The sequence below is a fragment of the Chionomys nivalis genome, chromosome 24 (genome assembly GCF_950005125.1).
Source record: "Chionomys nivalis chromosome 24, mChiNiv1.1, whole genome shotgun sequence".
NCBI classification, from domain to species: domain Eukaryota; kingdom Metazoa; phylum Chordata; class Mammalia; order Rodentia; family Cricetidae; genus Chionomys; species Chionomys nivalis.
In genome coordinates this window covers 41,690,722-41,711,289 of record NC_080109.1, presented here as the reverse complement: position 1 = coordinate 41,711,289, position 20,568 = coordinate 41,690,722, and the positions used below count along the sequence as shown (strand labels likewise).

Below are 20,568 nucleotides of genomic sequence, written 5' to 3'. Positions count from 1 at the left end.
CAATGTTCCTCAAAATAGTCTGTAAAAATAAAAATGAGAGTACTTCCAAACTCATTCCTCTGCTAAGAAAAAAACGAGTAGGGAGGGAAAAAAGGAACTACAATCCAATTTCCTTCGTGGCAAATCTAGATGCAAAAATCCCCAACAAAATGCTTGCAAACTCAATGCAAGAACACAGCAAAAGATCATGTGCCGACTACTTGGTTTCACACTAGGAATGAAAACTGGTTCCGTATACACGAATCAGTAAGTACTGAGAGCACACAGAAATGTGGACAAAGCTCATATCATCATTCCAACCAATACTGGAAATGACCTTTGACAAAATTCAACACTCCTGAATGATAAAAGTCCTGAAGAAACTGGTAAGATCATACATACTTCAACACCTGAAAACTGTTGCCAATATCACACCGAATGGGGAAAACCTGAAAGCACCTCGTTTAAAATCAGGAAGGAGACACACATCCACTCTAACCACGCTTGACCAAAGCAACTTCTTGAAATCCTAGTTACAGCACGAAGGGAAATGAAAGGATCTAACAGAAAGAACTTAACTGATTTGTAGAAAACACACTTTACTTAAAACATCCAAAAGACTTCTTACATTTGGTAGTTTTAGCAAAGAAGCAAGTTTCAAAATCTGTTTCTGTATGCACCAGCAAGCTTCATGAAGGAGAAATCAGAAAAACTCCACCCACTGACAACTTCAGAAATGTATCTGGGTGTGGGGGAGATAGTACAGTTGGTAAAAGGCTGGGCATGAGAGCATGAAGATCTGGATTCAATCTCCAGAACCCATGTGAGAAAGTACTCATGTGGTAGTGTGTGCCCGCATCTTAGCATGGGGAAGAAGACTGCACTTCTCTGGGGTTGCTGAACACCTGCCTCGTCCTGCTGAATCCACACCAGGGAGACAAGGCAGACAGCACCTGAGAACTAACACCTGAAGTTTACATCCAGCCTCCCCGAGCTCACATATAATATGGACACAAGCACAAAGCTTAACCAAACAGGTTAAACACCTCTACAGCAAAAGTGCACAAGACACTAAAGACAGGAAAGACCTCCCATGCTGACGGCTGGGCCGAATCTATAGCACCAAGAGTGATATCCTAACACTTATAAAAATGCCCCCAAATAGCTACCACAATCTTAAGTAGGAAAGGCAATGCTGGAAATAGCACTTCAGACTTCAAACTATACTATATCCTCCTAAAGGCAATGGTGTGCAGTTGGGGAAGAAGTAGGAGTAAGAACGTGACCAATAGAAAACTAACCCAGACCCATGAAGACAAATATAATATGGACTCACTCATAAGTGGCTTTTGGACATAAAACACAGGAAAGAGGAAAAGACAAGCTCTCTAGAGTAAACTGGGAGTATGGGGATCATAAAAGGGTAAAAGGGGAGAGGAGAGGAAGAGAAGGGAGCAGAGAAAAATGTATAGTGCAATAAAAAGACTTTACAAAAAAAAATGTGATCAAAACATAGTTATAAAATTCTCAAGTTTAAAAAACAGCATGGCACTGGCACCAAAGCAAACGTGCACACTACCTTGTGGACTTATGCTGGTGGCCTTGCATTTGGAGGAAGAAAATACACGTGGACCCCAATCTAAGGCACTGTAATTCTGTGAATTTGAGGAAATCGAGGGGACACTCATGAACTGGCATCGTAAGCAGGGTCCTTGTTGGTGTTCACGGCCACCGTGTGCAGCGCTACAATAAAGAAAAAGCACAGCACAAGGCTCATGCAAATTACCTGTTGTCAGAACACAGGCTCAGTTCTCAGTGACTACTGCAAATCTTAAATCACTCTGCCTAAAATCTGCGGCAGGCACCTATCATAAGATGCAGACAGTCGTGTACAAAATGTCTATTTAACATGGCATTATGTGCTCACAGCATGTTATGAAACTGTGAGCTGGAAACTTCATATTGTTCGCAAGACTTAACATAAGACCTAGAATTTGGGTACTGTTTCATCATGCGTGGTGAGCCATACAGATGTCAGGACCAGCTGTGTGTTTCCATATCACTCGTTTCTTGCTAATGCAGAGAATTAAAGGCTAAACACCGTAACTGGGACAAAGGAGAGTTCCTAGAGTCAAAAGGAATCTCACTACCTTTGGGCTTGCTATTTTGTATTTGGAGCAGTCACCAGACCTTCAGGAATCAAAACGCAGAGTATCTGGGAGAACATTTCTGGACACAGGTTTAATAAGAAATCAAGGAGCCATCCCACCAAACAGACTTATCTTCTTTGGAGTCTAGGAAAAGTCCGAGGCCAGTGTATCCACCAAATGTATTGACCTCTTGTTTCTTCTTTTGAGGGGAGACTGCTGGTTGGTCTCGCCTTGAGCGGGCCTCTTCTGAGCATCTCTGTGGAACCCTAAGCAGGATGCAGGCTCCTGGTTTGTATTGCTACCGTAGCTACTCTGTGGCCCTCCCTAATCACTACCTTACACTGTACCGTCCTTGTTTGTTCTTATTCTCAACTTGACACAGCAAGAGTCATGTGCAAAGTGGGAGTCTCAGCCAAGGTGCTGAGGAACTGCCCAGATTACAGTGCTCTAACCGTGTCTGGGATGGTTATGATTGCTGATTGATGTGGGAGGACCTAGCTTCCTGTGGACAGTGCCCCCCAAGGGCAGGTAGTCCTGCGATGTTTAGAGAAGCTGGCTGAGCAGGAGCCAGGCGGAGCAAGCCAGTGAGCTTCTCTTCCACGGTTCCATCCCCTGCTCCTGCTTTGGCTCCCATCCTGACTTCTCTGACAGACTGCTACATGCAAAAGGAAGCTAAAACCATTTCCTCCCCACGCTGCTTTCGGTTCTAGTGGTCTATCACAGCAACAGAGAGCAAACTACAATTACTTTCCCAGTTAATAACATAAAACAACAGCCAAGTTAACATAACTCTTTAAATTTCTCTAAGATAATTCTATTAGCGTCTAAATCCTCCAACAAGGAAAAAGCAACACAAATAGAAACAAGAACCCTTCTAGAAAATGCCCTTGTAGAAGTGCATCAGAATGTATAATACAATAAATCAATCTTTTCCAAACAAATTCCAATCTGTCAATCATTCCTTCCCTTCTTCATGCTCATCAACTCATAAGTTCAATTATTTGTCCACTTATTTTACACTGAAGTTTTCCAGAAGTTTCCAGCCATGGCAGTTTTGTGTTTGTTCTTGTTGTTGTCTTGGAAAGAAGACCTATGGAAAGAATTTTATTTATTGAGTATATTTTGCCTGCAGGTGGACACAGGTTTCCTCCTTTGAGTACCAGAAAACTGGAATGATTCCTCCATAGAACCAAAAACGCTTCTGTGAAGGAGTTCTGAATCATTCACTCCTTTCTGACCTATTGTTAGCCTGAACCAATGTGCAACCTGAACCCTAAAAATCTGGCAGGTCCTTGGAGCAGTGAGACAGTTCACAGTGACCCTGGACTCTAGACCAACACAGAGTATCAAACATCCCAGGGCTGTCCTCCACAGCCACCTCTGGGAATCCAGCACTGTACTCCAGAGCTCGACTTGGGCCCCCCAGTCTCCCTTCTGCCCATGAACTGGAGTCCCTCGTGCACCCCCGCCCTCAGGACTGGTCCCCTCCGCCCTCGGATGTGGAAGACAAGGCTGAAGTGCACAGCCTTATGGGTAACTTTCATGTAAATTTTTAATATTTTTACTTGAAATAGAATGACATCACTTCCCACTTTACTCTCCTCCCTCTTTCCCCTCTCAACAACCCTCTCTAGAAGCCCCTCTGCCTTACCTACTCTCAAGTTGATAGGCTCTTTTGTATTATTATTGTATTTGCCCCAATAGAAACCTTCCATAGTGTAACAGGACTGGTCCTCCGGCGGCCGAGGCAAACGACACTCGCAGTCTATAGTTTAGTAAGTTGTTTACAGCTCTGGGCTAGGTGGTGTCTAAGTTTCACTCCTCTCAGCTCTTCTCCCTCCTGACAATGTATCAGATCAAGTGTGCTGCCACTGTCCCTTGCCCTTACAGATTCCGCACTCATCACCAGGACGCTGGCACACAGCCTTCTAGCAGCGACGCCTAACTAGACATGATCTGGAGAACACGAAAGACTACCCCAAAAGGCCTTTAGCTCTATGGGTCGGTTTTGAAATCTCAGCATAAAAATGTTTCCCTATATTTTCTGAATGTCCTCATTTTTAAGTATGGTTACGTCTTCAAGTCGCAGGGGGATGATAAGCCCTGTGCTGAAACTGTAGGTGGCCTGCCTGCCTTTTTCATATGGCAGGGTGGACGACAGCAGGGCTCCGCGCCATAGAGGCGGTTCTAGTCGAGCCAGAGAAACCCTAGACCCTAAAATCCCACCACGGAAGCGATGACTCAGATAAAGGAGTTTGCAGATGAGCCTGACGAGCCGAGCTGAGTTCCATTCCAAAAACAAAATGATAGAGGACTGGGTGCTACCCGCTGACCCTCACACGCATGCAGTCACACAGCAGCCCTCCCCCAGTGTAATTCAATTTTATAGAAGTGTGGATCCAGCATGCAGCAGCTATATACTGGATAATATCATCTTAACTGTGCTGCAGAAGAGATGATCAACACAACTGGAGGAGACAGCCAAGCTCCATGCTACACAGTTTAGAGATGGGACTGTAAGTCACAGGGGGACTCTGAATGGTGCCCGCCAAAAACTACTCTAGTGTGAAGTCTGGTGGACAGTTTTATGTATACATTGGACAATGTATTTTTTTTTTTTTTGGTTTTTTCCAGACAGGGTTTCTCTGTGTAACAACATATATGTTTTATGTTTACATTACGGGAAATACATCTGAGAATGCAATGAACACAGAACCAGTTGACAAAATGACAAGAAAGAAAACTATTACTCAATTAAACCAGAATGTGATATTCTGGGAATCTAGTGAGGTATTGCAACAACAGAAAGAAGTATCTTTTATATAAAACATATCACATGTTTAACAATGAATCCTACGGTCTGTGAGCTGACGGTAACAGAACAGTAAACTCACATATATTGGAGGAACTTTGTGTCTTGGAAGCAGCTGCCTAAGGAAGCGCACTGGTGCTCAGCGAGGCGAGAGCTGCAGCTGAAAGTGCTCTCGCATGCTTTACACTTGTATGGCTTCTCTCCGCTGTGGATTCTCTGGTGTCGGTTAAAGCTTGACCTCTGAGTGAACGCCTTGCCGCAGTCTTTACAACAGAAGGGCTTGTCCCCAGTATGAACCCTCTGGTGCTGCGTTAGGCTCGATCTTTGATTAAACGCTCTGCCACAGTCTTGGCAGTGGTATGGTTTCTCTCCTGTGTGAATTCTCTGGTGTTGGATCAAAAGGAGGTTACGGCTGAAAGCTTTGTCACAATCTTGGCACTTGTAGGGCTTCTCTCCGGTGTGGATTCTCTGGTGCCGAGTAAAGCTCGACCTCTGAGTAAAAGCCTTCCCACAGTGCTTACAGTGGTAGGGCTTGTCCCCGGTATGAACTCTCTGGTGCTGGGTGAGGCTCGAGCGCTGTTTAAAAGCTTTGCCACAGTCCTTACAGTGGTAAGCCTTCTCGCCAGTATGGATTTTCTGGTGTTGAGTGAGGAAAAACACACGGTTAAAGGCTTTGCCACATTCGTTACATTTATTGGGTTTCTCTCCAGTGTGACCTCTCTGGTGCAGGCTGAGGCTTGATCTTTGATTAAAAGCTTTGCCACAATCTTTACAAGAATAGGGTTTCTCTCCGGTATGAATTCTCTGGTGTTGAGTAAGGCTTGATTTTTTATTAAAAGCTTTGCCACAATCTTTGCAGTGGTAGGGCTTCTCACCAGTATGAATCCTCTGGTGTTGAGTAAGGAGAGAATTACGGTTGAAGGCTTTGCCGCATTCTTTGCATTTGTAGGGCTTCTCTCCAGTGTGAACTCTCTGGTGTAGGCTAAGGCTTGACCTTTGGTGAAACGCTTTGCCACAGTCTTTACAATGGTAGGGCCTCTCTCCAGTATGAATCCTCTGGTGCTGAGTAACAGTTGATCTCTGATTAAATGCTTTGCCACAAAATTTACAGCAGTAGGGCTTCTTCCCGGCATGGATGCTCTGGTGTTGTGTAAGGAGTGACTTATGGTAGAAGGCTTTGCCACATTCTTTACATTTGTGATGTTTGACACCAGAATGAATCCTATGATGCTGTCTGAGGCTGGAACAATAGGTAAAGGCTTTGCCGCATTCCTTACATTTGTAGGGTTTTTCTCCAGTATGACTTCTAGGAAGGCTGGAACTTTTATTGAAAGCTGTGTTGCAATCCATCCCCTTGGAAATCTGGTCTTGAATATGGATATATTGGTGGATGATGAGTTCCGAGTATTGATGAAAGACGGTGTCGCATCTGTAGCATTTGTAAAAGTCCTTTGGGAAATGAGCAGACTGCTGATCCGCAGGACTTGGCTCATGGGTTATGTCACTATCATTTTCATTGCACTGATACACCGTCTCTCCAATAAACGTGCCCTGGTGATTATTTAAGGCAGATGCCTCAGTAAAGGCCTTCCGATTTTCTTTACATATATACTGGATTTCTAAAATATCTGTACTTGAATTTTGATTAGGTGATACTGGATGTGTAAAGAACCTGCCATATTTATGGAAATTCTGTGTTTTGACACATGAAAGACCTATTTGTGGATTATATATTAAGGAATTTTTCATAATGGAGTTCTCAAATTGATTACATTTAGAATTTTTTTCTTCATTTTTAAGTTCCCCATCTACAAAAAGGTTTGAATGAAAGCTTAACCCAAAACTACACTTGAAACTGCTGAAGTCAGTAACTGAAGAATGGGCTAGACCCCTCTCTGTATTTCCCAAACCATCTTTGAAAGAAGAGGTACAGTTCAAACTCTGACTCCGATGTTTACTGACAGAAGCACACGGCTGTTCACAAGTAACAGGCAGAGCCTGAGGGTTTTCTTGAGCCATTTCAGGTTCTTGCTGTCTACTGGGAGCAAAGCTTCTCCTACTATCGGTTGTTACAAACGGGTTATACCCATTATAATACGTCTTCGGAACTTCACGCCCCTCTACACGGTTCCTTTCTTCTCTGGAGCACAAATTGTCAACGTCACCATTTCTATGGCTTCCATCGATCAGTTCCTGGAATGAATACTTTATGTGCTGCTCTGGTGAAAAGTGTTGGTTATAATGAGGAAACACAGCTGAAAGAAATCAAGACAAAAAATTATTTCACTCATTAGACTCTGATGAATACAATTTACACATCTAAATCATGCTAAATTTAGCACAACAGCAAACAGCAGAATGTAAAAATCTATGGCCTTCATTGCTTCACTGATACTGAACACAATGACTCTGCAAGAAAATCAACACTCCTTTTTGTTCATAAATACTGAATTTTTCTTTTGTAAAATGAAAAGCTCACAGAGATGTGTTAAACAACATTTTGGATTTAACAGTATAAAATAGAATAAGAAAATCTTTCAGACAATAAATTTAATTTTTTTTTTTTTTTTTTTTTTTTTGGTTTTTCGAGACAGGGTTTCTCTATAGCTTTGGAGCCTGTCCTGGAACTAGCTCTTGTAGACCAGGCTGGTCTCGAACTCACAGAGATTCGCCTGCCTCTGCCTCCCGAGTGCTGCCACCACCACCCGGCTAAATTTAATTTTATGTGGTACTGATATGGTAAAAAGCTAAGAAAGAAATGAAACTGAAACTTCTCAAAAGCTACCTTAAACAAACTGTCTCTCTTAGACATAGATGATACAGTAAGGTAACTGCCAGTAATACTCACTGAGCCAGGATGGAATGAACAAGGAGCACAACCCAGTCAGAAAACATCCCCACCATAAGCAATAGGGGCACTATTTAGCCAGGCAAATAAAAACCCACACAATTTTATTGGTAATAGACAAATACATAACTCAGTCTTATTTTAATTTCTCCTTACACTGTCCTGCAATATACAGTATTTATAATAGACATTTAATAATAAAATACAGGTAAAGCTACTAATATTAAGGAATATAAAGGAACCTACTGTAAAAACAGAAAATACAGGAAAAAAAAGTAGGAAAAAAAGAACCATTGTGCCATAAAATCCTAAACCATCAGGTGATAATTAAAAGTGTCTTTATAGAAAACGAGTTCTCAGTTTTGTCTTTATATACCTGTAAATCATTAGCAGTCAGTGTTTGGTAGAAAAAAAATCAAAGAAAATCCATTAAAATGTTTATAAACACCTCTGAGAAAATTGAAAAAACAAATATATAAACAATGTTAATAGAAAACTTCTTGCTGGGCAGTGGTGGCACACGCCTTTAATCCCAGCACTCGGGAGGCAGAGGCAGGTGGATCTCTGTAAGTTCGAGGCCAGCCTGGTCTACAAGAGTTAGTTCCAGGACAGGAACCAAAAAGCTACGGAGAAACCCTGTCTCGAAAATCAAAAAAAAAAAAAAAAAAAAGAAAGAAAGAAAGAAAACTTCTTTAGCATATTAATATAATATACTATATTGACCAAGAGGTCCTGAAAAAGGCGACAAATTTTCTGAGGCTCCAAACATTATGAAATAACTGTCACATTATACAGCTCCCCACAGGAGAGGGGAGGATTTCAGCCACCACTGTGAATGTGGAGACCACTGCAGAACTAGGCTGGAGGAGCACTGTGAATGCGGAGGAGAGCACTGCAGGAGGACTAGGCTGGAGGAGCACTGTGAATGTGAAGATCAGTGCAGGAGGACTAGGCTGGAGGAGCACTGTGAATGTGGAGGAGGTCACTGCAGGAGGACTAGGCTGGAGGAACACTGTGAATGTGGAGATCACTGCAGGAGGACTAGGCTGGAGGAGCACTGTGAATGCGGAGGAGAGCACTGCAGGAGGACTAGGCTGGAGGAGCACTGTGAATGTGGAGGAGAGCACTGCAGGAGGACTAGGCTGGAGGAGCACTGTGAATGTGAAGATCAGTGCAGGAGGACTAGGCTGGAGGAGCACTGTGAATGTGGAGGAGAGCACTGCAGGAGGACTAGGCTGGAGGAGCACTGTGAATGTGAAGATCAGTGCAGGAGGACTAGGCTGGAGGAGCACTGTGAATGTGGAGGAGAGCACTGCAGGAAGACTAGGCTGGAGGAGCACTGTGAATGTGAAGATCAGTGCAGGAGGACTAGGCTGGAGGAGCACTGTGAATGTGGAGGAGAGCACTGCAGGAGGACTAGGCTGGAGGAGCACTGTGAATGTGAAGATCACTGCAGGAGGACTAGGCTGGAGGAGCACTGTGAATGTGGAGGAGGTCACTGCAGGAGGACTAGGCTGGAGGAGCACTGTGAATGTGAAGATCAGTGCAGGAGGACTAGGCTGGAGGAGCACTGTGAATGTGGAGGAGAGCACTGCAGGAAGACTAGGCTGGAGGAGCACTATGAATGTGGAGATCACTGCAGGAAGACTAGGCTGGAGGAGCACTGTGAATGTGGAGATCACTGCAGGAGGACTAGGCTGGAGGAGCACTGTGAATGTGGAGATCACTGCAGGAGGACTAGGCTGGAGGAGCACTGTGAATGTGGAAGAGATCACTGCAGGACTAGGGTTGAAGGATATAAAGGATGGTGAACACAGCAGGAAGTGCCCTTCAGTGGCAACGGGAGGACAAACAGAGCTGCACTTTGGAAAAGCCAATGCCACTGGAACAGACTTCATAACACATCTTTCAGGCCTGCTTCCTCAAATCCTGGATCCCACATTTTTGGGCTCTGCTTCAGTCACTTCTACTGACCTGGGAACAAGAGCATGGTCTTTTGCCTCTTTACATTCCAGGGCTCTTTCCTTTGCTCCAGACAGGTAACCAGGTATGGCTTAGACACAGCAAGACCTGGTTATTGGAAAACAGAACACGACACTTATTTGATTTTCCTCATAACTACTAACATATCTGGTCTAGTATTAGGTTCAGTATGAAAAAGATACATAAAATATATACAATAATACTCTATAACATCATTTTCCAAATGTTATTTCCCTACAGATATACAGTAACATATTTATAATTTAAAGATTCTTAGCTCCATTTTTGTCTACTACCCAATCACAGGTAAAGGGAGAATAATTGGACTTTAAGATGTAAATTATAACAGTTTATGCCACTTGGCTGCTATAATTACCACTAATTTTAATTTGGGATATATATTACCTGAAGAGAGATGGAAAGGATAAAGATTTTAAAATATGAATATTATCTATTTCAATTTCTTCACCTCCCCCCATTTCTCTCCTGAGCCCATAGGCTCCCAAGATATACTCAGCAATGCAGGGAAACTAAATGCAATACTGAATTCAAAACTCTGCAGAGTGAGCCTCACCCAAGAAGACCAGGTTCCGATAGTTTTCCAGCATCACGTCCTTATACAGAGTCTGCTGTTCGGAGTTCAGGCATTCCCATTCCTCTCCAGAAAAATCGATGGCCACATCCTTGAAGGTCAACGGTTCCTGAAATAAAAACAGGCAGCACAATGACCATGTGGTCATTGACTCAGTTCTTGAATTTGACCCAGGATAAAGGAGTTAGGGAGAACTACCCTTCACACAGGGGAGTGGTCTTAATGGAGACATTTCAACCCAGTGCATTTCTATTGTATCACCTAACTATCGAGTAAAGATGATATAAAGTCCACAGAAGCAGGGTAGATACTATGCTTTTATGAAAAATTAAATGTAATGGCATCAACATAAGTATTTACATTTTAAAGTTCTTTTAATATAAGATCATGTATGTCTATTTTCAGGTGAAAAGGACATGCTTATGACTTTTTGAAACACTGCTACCTCTTTTGGGGGCGGGGGTGGTAGCTCAGACCTAGGACTTTACACAAGCTAGGAAACTAATCTATAACTAAGCTACATCCCAGCCATAAAATCGGAGGTTCTAATTCAGCAGTTCTGAGTAGGTTTCTGACAATGCAGCAAACTCACTAGTAATGCCAATGTTAGTGGGCCAAAAACACCTCACTGAAAAGCAATAAAGAAGATACCAAGAGAATTCATACATGGATTTGAATTGAGAGGTTTAAGGAATTTACTTTTTATTGTAATAGCAGCAAGACAACCATCCTTTCTGATGATTTAAAATAGACTAAGTATCACTGAATTGTTCATATGCTAATGCGTAACCACCCCAACTAATCTATTGAGACCAGGGACGTTTTCCTCAATTATGACATTTTGTCAAACATCCATAAATGTTTTACAACCATAATGTAACCCCACCCTCGCCAACTGTAGTTCAGTAATCTATGCAGGTGCATGTGTCTAAGATCTTTATTCCAGGCCTGGGATGAAGGAGCAGCACGCAACCATGGCAACGGACACGCGAGAGAATATCAAACTGACACAAGAGGAAATAAAGGTCAACAGGACCAGCTGAAACCCTTCTAACAGGCAGACGTACATTATAATTAAAATGGAAACAAGGAGAAACCTAAAGACAATTCAAAGGTAAGATGAGTGATAATAATGTGTGGTTTCTAGAAAGTTGCTTTTTAAATTTAGCCCATGATAAGAAATATATTTTAGGTTGGGTAGTGGTGGTGGCACACGTCTTTAATCCCAGCACTCAAGAGGTACAGGTAGGCGGATCTCTGTGAGTGTGAGGCCAACCTGGTCTACAGAGTGAATTCCAGGACAATCAAGGCTACAGAGAGAAACCCTGCCTCAAAAAAAAAAAAAAAAGAAAAAGAAAGAAAAGAAAAGAAAAAACAGAAGAAAAGAAGTGTTGTATTACAACATGCCAAGTATACACCTACACATCCTTGAAAAACTGAAACAAAAATTAAACATTACCTTTGCAAAGTATGATACTATGTTATAATATTTTAATTGAATTCTATAAGTAAATTAATCATAATTGATTTTGCCTCCAATATAAAAAATATTGATGACCAGCAAGATGGCTCAAGCAGGTAAAAGTGCCTGCTACCAATCCTATCAATTTGAGTTCAATACCAGGGACACACACTGTAGCAACGACTGACTCCTACAAGATATCCTCTGACCATCACATGTGTGTTGTGGTACATACATGCTCCACATACATACACAGGTAATTACATGTAATACAAACCTTTGAGAAAAGGTGCTGAGTTAGAAAAGCAATGTAATGGTTAGGCACTGCCTCTTCCACTTTTACTTGCTACAATACTTAACAAACTCACTAACTGGCCTGCCTTCTCTCAAGCACTTTGGAATGGGCAATGTGACAATTCCCTGAGACACGTTCCCATTACGATAGCTCATGCTCAAATCTCCACACAGATCCCTGGAGTCTAAGGCAGAGTCTAACCCTGCAGGCCTGGGGATTGTTTCTACTCCTTACCACAAACCTGCCTGTCATCTGCTTAAAAGCTGTGCTCTGAAGCCAGCGGTTCCATACCCTACATTCTCGTGGCTCATTTTTTAATGTTAACAGTATATTAGTATGTGTTGAAGACATCTCTTCTCAGCACTGAGTTGGTGTCTTTATTCCACCTTTTGGGTAATATTTCCTCATGAAAAGGTGACCATTACAACGAGGGAAGAGTCCCAACGGTGTAAATTTAGCTCAATATCTGTGATCAAGTCTACAGCGTTTTTTAAAATCAGTAATTATTAACGTTCTGCAGCAAACTTGTGTGTTGGAATATCCTTATTTCTAAACTTAAAATAAATACACGATTTACAACATTGTAAAAATAGAGCAAAATGTGTAAATACTGTCAGGTCCAAAGCTTTCCTTCCCCCAAAGTGGCAGTGCTGGTGACGCGTCCTAAACAGGACTTTGGCCAGGTAGACAGAAGGACTGTTAGTGGTGGACAGACAGAAGGACCGTTTGTTAGTGGTGGGCAGACAGAAGGGCTGTTAGTGGTGGACAGAAGGACTGGTAGTGGTGGACAGACAGGACTGTTAGTGCTAGACAGACAGAAGGACTGGTAGTGGTGGACAGACAGAAGGACTGGTAGTGGTAGACAGACAGAAGGACTGTTAGTGGTAGACAGACAGGACTGATAGTGGTAGACAAGCCTAAAGGTTCCTGTTCCCTAGAAAAGCAGGTCTTAAAGGTTTTTGTCTGCCAGGAGCTACCACAAAGTGCACCGGTTTGTTCAGAAGCCTCCCTGTGCCCTTTTGGGTGTGGACCATCATGAGGAGGAAGGACACTCCTCCACTGAACCGGGGCATCTCTCTGACACATCTTTAGTTCCACCTGGGGACATCCCAAATTAAAATTCTTGTGACCTGGACACTTCTTGTTCCTCTGCTCCTGGCCGCCTCCCCACCTGGTGTCCCAGCTTCTCTTGGAGCTCACTCTCCAGCCATGGCTGACCATCCGTCTCTCCTCTCTTCCCCTCCTCCAGGAGCTGCCTGCTCTGTCTGTCCCTCTCTCTGGATCCTTCTGATTCTCTCAGCTCCAAAGCCTACTCTACAGAAGTCCAGTAGGTACTCGGGCAGCTTCTCTAAGTCCTCCTGGGCCTCTAAGATAACGGAACCTCCCTCTGACAGAATTCCTATTCCCAACACTTTTCTCTCAGCCTCTCCCACCTCCTCTTCACTCCACTTCTGAAAGATGTCTTCTGTCCTGCTGGCCCTGTCTCTCAGCACCCATTGCTAACCACGGCTTTTCCGTTCACACAGACCCCCTCGCCTGCCTCAGGGACCCCATTAAAGCCCTACTGTCCTACTGCAAATACTTTGGTCTCCGTGCAGACTAGACTATCACTCTCCATGGCCAGAAATTGGCCAAATTCTAGGCTTGTGACAACTTCTGCCACCACACAAACAAATGATCCAAAAGTCCCCTTTTCTCTAAGCTTTCTCTGCTTGTCCCAAAAATCTTATCCTCTGGGCCTTCTTTGCTCTAAGCTGCTCTGGCCTCCTCCCTCTGACCATGGGATTCGTTCTTAAAGATTCAAATCTCTTTGGCGTATAAATAATACTAAAAATGGCTTTGTATACTGTTCTACTAAAAGAGGGGCTCTAGAGTTGAGTTACGGCGTCTCTCCAGACCCAAGCACATTCATTTAAAAGCTTCCTACAACGTCTCTGTGTCTCGGGTCCAGCTGGCCACCTGACTCTGTGACAGCGAATGAAAGCAAAGGGAAACAGCCAGGAAAAGGGGAAAGACACCTGTGCTTTAGAACACTAGAGCGAACTACGCCCACTAAGGGTTACCGCTGCTCACCTCACCCCGTTCTTGGCTTTACTGAACTTTCTGAACACTCCCTTCTCTTCTATCTCTGAGACTTTCGCTGAAGTACAAACTTCATCTCAAGATTCGTAAGACCATTGTGCAAATTTCCCGTATCTCAGGATTTTTAAATTTGCTTGGTGTATTTGTTTTTAAGGTCTGTAATAAAAAGTTAGCTTAAAACTTGTAACAGAAAGGGCTGATAGGGAAAAAAAATCTATACATAGGTAATCTCAACTTGCTAAAACACACTTACATGTAACTTGGATTCAACTCTTGTTTAGAAAAATAGATGTTTATAAAAAGAAAAAAAAAGTGTGTGCCTGATGGCTCACTTTGGAATAAACAGCCACCAAGAGGCTGGCAGGCATGGGATCTTGGTTAAGGTGACCATGTGGCACAAACCAACTAAGGCAGCACCCACAAAACTTCATGAGCTACTGAGCCCCTGCCTGTCACTGTACTCCTAGCTGAGATTACAATGCAACACAAGGACCAGGGGTCTGGAGAGATGGCTCAGTGGTTAAGAGCACTGGCTGCTCTTCCAGAGGACCTGAGCTCAATTCCCAGCAACCACACGGTCACTCAAAACCATCTGTAATAAGATTTGGCACCGTCTCCTGACCAGCAGGCATACATGAAGACAGAACACTATATACATAATAAATAAATAGTAAAGAGAGAGAGAGACAGACAGAGACACACACAGAGAGACAGAGAGAGAGAGAGAGAGAGAGAGAGAGAGAGAGAGAGAGAGAGAGAGAGAGAGGGAGGGAGGGAGGAGACCAGGAAAGCAAGGTTCCCAGTCTCTCTGTGAACTATACTTTTATCTTGTTTTATCTTGATGCTAAAGGATCTTCGATTAAATCTCCAATTGTAATTTTTCAGGCTCAAACTTAACAGGAATAGAACTGCAAAATCCTAATCTTATAAAAGCCAAGAACTTGTAAACTGTTAAAGATAATTAAGACATGCAAGTTACGGTCAGTTACCACATAAATGATTAGTCTTTTAAGGGGCTCAGAACATAACTTATGCTGAGTACAAATGTTATTCATTTACAGGGACAATCTTTAGTCTTCCGAACACGTTGTCAAGATTGAGCTAAAAACAAGTAAAGCTTGTTTTAAAAAAAAAATCAGGTATACTTAACAAATTCAATGATACCCATCAAATCTCTCAGAGAGAGAGAGAGAGAGAGATCTGCTGAAAAACATTTGAGGTATTTAGTGAAAAAAAAAAAAGCTTCCTGTGACAGACAGAAATGGCAGCTGCAGCTCCTGACAGCCCTAACGTCTTCTTTGAGAATATGGGGCAATGGACTTCACCTGGAATGTGGCTCAAATATGATCATCGGGCACATTTCTGCCCTTCAGTTTGCCATTCGCCAGAACCCTGCCAAAACCATGCAAAAGTGGGACACTGAAAAAATCTCTTTCCTGGCCTTGCCAAGGTAGGTCAGTTCCCCGGGTACCCCCTCTTGAGAAAAGTTTCTTGGATCTTTCTGGGCCTGGTGCCCAAAGACTGATGCTGCCCAAAGACCTCTGTCCCCCTAAAAAGCCACAGAGATTACCAAAGAGGAGCCCAGGCAGGCCATCCAGATAGAGGGTAAGCCTTGGTCATTCTTAATTGCTACAGAGGCCATTTGGTCTATAATTCCTACTCAGATTTATTCTTCTCAGTTCTATGACGGGGTCAGACAGTTTAGCTGACCTCAGTCAGCCCCTCCCAGTAGGCTACAGCTGCCAGATCCGTCCAATCGGAGCTAGAAAGCCTGTTTTACCTTAGGAACATCTTGGTTTTACAATAACTTGGGGTACAAAAGTTATACGCGTTACTTGCTGATGGTACAAATTTTAAAAACTCTAAATAAATAAAAACGGTTTTTTGGGCTGAGGCCCAATCAGGCGTTGCTTCTCTTAGGGTCCCCTGCTGAGAAAGGCGGACTTGCAAACAGCTTTGCCTTGCTGACAGGCTTTGTGCTAAGAAAGGTAAACGCAGAAAACAGACTTCCATGTTTTAAAAAAGATGCTTTTTACTATTCCTTTATTTGAAGAACTTGCTTTTTAATGACTGCTCTCAGTAATCAACCACCTCAGTGGCCCTTGCTGCCACAACTGACAACCTAAACTTGGCCCCTTGAACTGACATTATGGAAGGACAGAATCGAGCCCTGCCTGCAAGTCGGCCTCTGACCCTACAGGAGCACCAAGGCTGGCATGTACCTGTCCCGCTCAGAAGATTAAACAAATGAAAAAGAAGTGATAATAACAGAACAATGAGGCAAGAAAAACTGGGTACAAGCACGCCCAGGAGCCCTGCCACGTCCATCCCCAGAAGTAATGGCAAAAGGACCGGGAAGCGGAGATCCCTTCATCTCCAGGACTGGTTTACAGAACACACTTCCCAGGATTACTTGGCAGCCTAGATTCATTCTAACACACCAAGGATTTAATTAAGCAAACAGAAGACTTCCCGCATCCTAAGCACAGAATACTACCAAAACACTGAAATGAAGTGCCCATCAGACGAGCCTCTTCCGAGGCTCAAGACATCTAGCGGCTCCCAGTACGATCTATGCCCATACCTCAGCTGCTAAGATGACGGAGCCCAGACACTGATATACACTGGATGCTCTCAGACACCAAAGACACGGCAGATGGTGTCAGGCATCTCTGAAACCGGGGCAAGGAAAGGGGTGGAGAGCGAGATGAGTGCAGGCAGACCCATCACTATGTAAAATCTCCAAAGGGGAAGCTCAACGCCAAAGCATTCTGACTGGGTTCCTATGTCTAAGGAAGACAAAAGGAAAGGCATTAAGATTTTTAAAATAAAGCGTCCACTGATTTTATATGAACTATCCCCAGAGGAAACCCTTTAAAAAGTGTCACCCGGTATGTGGAGGAAAAAAATAAATCAAAACCAATCAACCAAAACCTATGCCTACTTGAAATGCAGCATGGGAAATAGGTGTTAATGTTGTTATTATTTTTAAAGTCAGCAGTTGGAAATAGAGTCGGGAGATGCAAATTCAGGAATCTTCCGCCACCCATGAGAGAAGCGAGGTTGGGGGAAGAGCAGGCGTCTGGATGCGAGGTTCTGCTTCGCGTGTATTTGGAACGCCCGGAAGGAGGGACCGGCCACCACACAGAACACAGCTCCTTCCACTGCGGGAAACCCATACCGAGGCTGGCACATACCCTAACCCCGGCGATCCTGGTCATCGCCACCCATTTCGGGCTGCTGGATCTGAGCGCTGAGGACTCCAGCGGGGAGCCAGCCGCCCTCCAGCGAGTCACCCGTCAGGGCGGCCTTCGCCCCCAGCGCAGCAAGGGGAGCCCACCGCCCAGCAGCTCGGGGGCGCGGCAGGACACGGGAGCCTCCAGCACACCCACGGGGGACTCGACCCCGCCACCCCCAGAGCCGTCCGAGGAGGGCGGGGCCGCCATAGCTTCCCTCCGGGAGCCGGGTGTCTCAGCTCGCCGCGCCACGCACACACTCGGCAGCTGGATCTCCGTGCCCTCTGTCCTCCCTCCCCGACGGGCGACCGCAGCCGGCTCCCACCGGCTCCACACAGCCTCCCTCCGGTGTCAGGCGCCACGCACACTCACCATTGTGGCCCGGCGTCTGCGGCGCCCGAGTCCTCCCGTGATGGCCCGGCACCCGCCAGACGCAGGGCAAACGGATGCGGCGGGGCCGAGCGAGCGTCCACACCGGAAGAGACCCAGCCTGAGCAGGATTCCAAGATCCTGGACTTCAGAAACAAAACGTGAAAGCCCGCCCCCGCCACCGTTTCTGAACGTCTGATTGGAAGGTCTGACTATCGGGATGCTACTGATTGGATGACTTTCAGGTCCCGCCCCATCAAGCCCCAGCACTACCTTAGGAAGCTGGAATGACAAGTCGTAGTAAAGCTGACCCTAAAGGGGACATTTGTATTTAATCTTGTATATAAGGGCATACCGATTTATGAATCGTATGTATATTATTCTCAATAGAAAAGAACTTCGTGACAATTTTTTTTTCTGAATTCTGTTCCCGAATTCTAAATTTTAAAATGGGAAGCAATCCCCTGAATCAGCAATATTCAATACTAAAAGGTGGAGTAACACTCAGTATATCCACAATGTTATCATTATGCGGAATTGCTGCTACTGATATATATATATATATATATATGCATATGTACATATACACATGTATTATTACTGATGTATATATACACATTACAAGAAATACTGGGTATATATACAAGAAATACTGTGCAGACACACACACACACATAAATTTTGGTTACTGTACTAAATTGTCAAGATTTATCAAGTCTTCAGCAGGTTTCAGTTCAGGCCGGTCACATTCCTCCTCCGAGGCGAGGGGCCTGAGAATTTCTCCCATTTATGTCAGAGGTGAAGAAATACTATTCCTGCCAATATTTCTCTTAGGCCCAGGGCATGGGAGTAACAGGGTCCTCAAAGAGAGCAGGGGCTCCAACCAGGAGGGGCCCAGAAGTGGGTATGGGAGGGAAGCCCATATTTCCTGACCCTTTTACAGACTTGCTCTCTGTAGCTTAAATGTATTAAAGGCAAAACTCATTTTGTTTTCTTTTGTTTTCAGTTTGGCCTTGGACCTAACTGACAGGTTGTGGACATCTGTGTTCTCCTGTGATGTGGAGTACTGTGTAAATTTAAGAAGCCAACCATATGCACAAATGACTGTATATGAATGAATGAATCTTGTACAATGCAACACCATCTACCAAGAGATCCAACTTTAATTAGTGGGAAGGGAAATTAATGCATTCATAGCAGCTACCATTTGCCACGCAATTTACAATTAAAATATCATTAAGTCATGGCATCGTGCCTATAAGGGCACATTACTTTTCTGCCCCTGGATAACAAGCCACTCCAAAACTTATTTGTTGGTGATTGGGTTGCCCCGCAATAGAGGTTCAGCTGGGCCACTTCTGGTGCATCTGGTAAGTGAGTGGTTGTCAAGATGGCACAGCCGCAGAAAGGTGAGCTGGCTATCAGCCAAGGCATCTTTACCAACACCGCATGATATCTCATCATTCCAGCAGGCTGAGGTGTTTTGAAAGAAAGATGAAAAGCATTCGAGACCATTCCAGCCCAGGTGTCAGACACAAGGTTATGTGAGCTATGGCGCAAAAAGGCCAACTCAATTGCAAAGCACAGAAGCAGATACCACCGTCTGATAGGAGCTACAGAAAAAGCATGTTGCCTAGGCTGTGGCTGCAGGGAAGAGCGAAGACATGCTGACATTTCTGCATCCAGGATCATTACGCCTCTTCTTATTAATGAGGTTCAACTGTTTCAAGTCAAGGAGTTCACCCAAACAAGGCTGGAATTCCACAAGCCTTCCTGTCTTCCAAAGCCCAAATCCTTACTCTGGAGCATGTGATCCACCCCCCATATGGTCCTCTTAGGGCTTGAATACCGACCTTAATCGAGGGAGCGGGCTTTGTGTCCAGGAACAATATAGTCTTCATTATTGGGAATGGTCTTTTCGACAGAATTCTTTTCCAGCTTCTGCAGAGGGCCTAAAATAATTTGGAAAAACGTTTTTCTAAAAAAAAAAAAAATGTGAAAAAAAAATTTGAGAAATCAAGAACCAACATTTTCATTTCTCATCACAAGAGAAACTTGAGGACACATATAATGTAACCCACAGGCATGAACATTCTTTTTGCCTGTTTTTTGGGGGGAGGGGATATTTGTAGGAGATTTTTCTTTCTGACGCAGGCAGGATGAGATTGCTATGCCTGAAACAATATTTTACTATGAAAACAAGTACCTCACAGACATAAGGAATGTCTGCTGAAATAGATATGCTTGAATTATTTATATTATCTTGGTTTAATTTTAGTCAGTCATATGTATCTAGAAATTTATCTTCTTCTTTTAGATTTTACAGTTTCGTGGAATATATGTTTTTAATATATGTCCTAAGGATTTCCTGAATTTCACTGGGGGTCAACTTAAACGAGTAGCCAGCTCCCAGCACAGCCATCTCTGAGATGGCGTCGTGTTTTCATGGCATACCTGCCGCACTAGCAATCCCCCAGCATGCTGACTTCCACGTAGCTGCTCACGGTACCTCCACTGTGGGTAAGTTGTGGTTCAATATCTAAATATTTTGTCTTTCCTGTTGTAATAGATTCCATGAAGATTCCTCCAACACGTGTGGTTTGCTGTCTGCCTTAACCAGGACTTGGTACTATGTGTGTACTTTTAAATCCGAATAATTACTATCAGGCCACATTCATTTTTTATTTGATAGATATATGTTAGATTTTCTGCTTTCATTATATGTCTTTTACATATTCTGTACTCTACACATGCATATAT

The 20,568-nt window shown here is 43.8% G+C and overlaps 1 protein-coding gene across 3 annotated transcripts; it reads right to left on the bottom strand.

Moving 5' to 3' along the window:
- Positions 1 to 636: 636 nt before the first annotated feature.
- On the bottom strand, positions 637 to 17,914 carry LOC130865846 (zinc finger protein 345-like). 3 transcript variants are annotated; one of them, XM_057756905.1, is made up of 5 exons: positions 17,812 to 17,914; positions 10,347 to 10,473; positions 9,764 to 9,859; positions 5,024 to 7,196; positions 637 to 2,395 (listed from the first exon to the last, which is right to left on the bottom strand). In XM_057756905.1, exons 1-5 carry the CDS (start codon positions 17,812 to 17,814, stop codon positions 2,221 to 2,223), a joined length of 2,574 nt encoding a protein of 857 aa, XP_057612888.1. In that variant the 5' UTR covers positions 17,815 to 17,914; the 3' UTR covers positions 637 to 2,220. The 3 variants fall into 3 exon arrangements, with proteins under 3 accessions (XP_057612888.1, XP_057612889.1, XP_057612890.1); XM_057756906.1 differs by having other exon boundaries at positions 2,278 to 3,219; XM_057756907.1 differs by having other exon boundaries at positions 2,278 to 7,196.
- Between the last annotated feature and the right edge of the window lie 2,654 nt (positions 17,915 to 20,568).

What these genes read in the sequence shown, in the direction of transcription:
- LOC130865846 (XM_057756905.1), bottom strand. An exon ending in GACCATGCTCTTGTTCCCAG is followed by an intron (nt 7,197 to 9,763) that starts GTCAGTAGAAGT and finishes GATTTCTTTCAG; the next exon opens with CTGTGTTTCCTCATTATAAC. An exon ending in ACAAAGTTCCTCCAATATAT is followed by an intron (nt 2,396 to 5,023) that starts GTGAGTTTACTG and finishes CATCCTGCTTAG; the next exon opens with GGTTCCACAGAGATGCTCAG.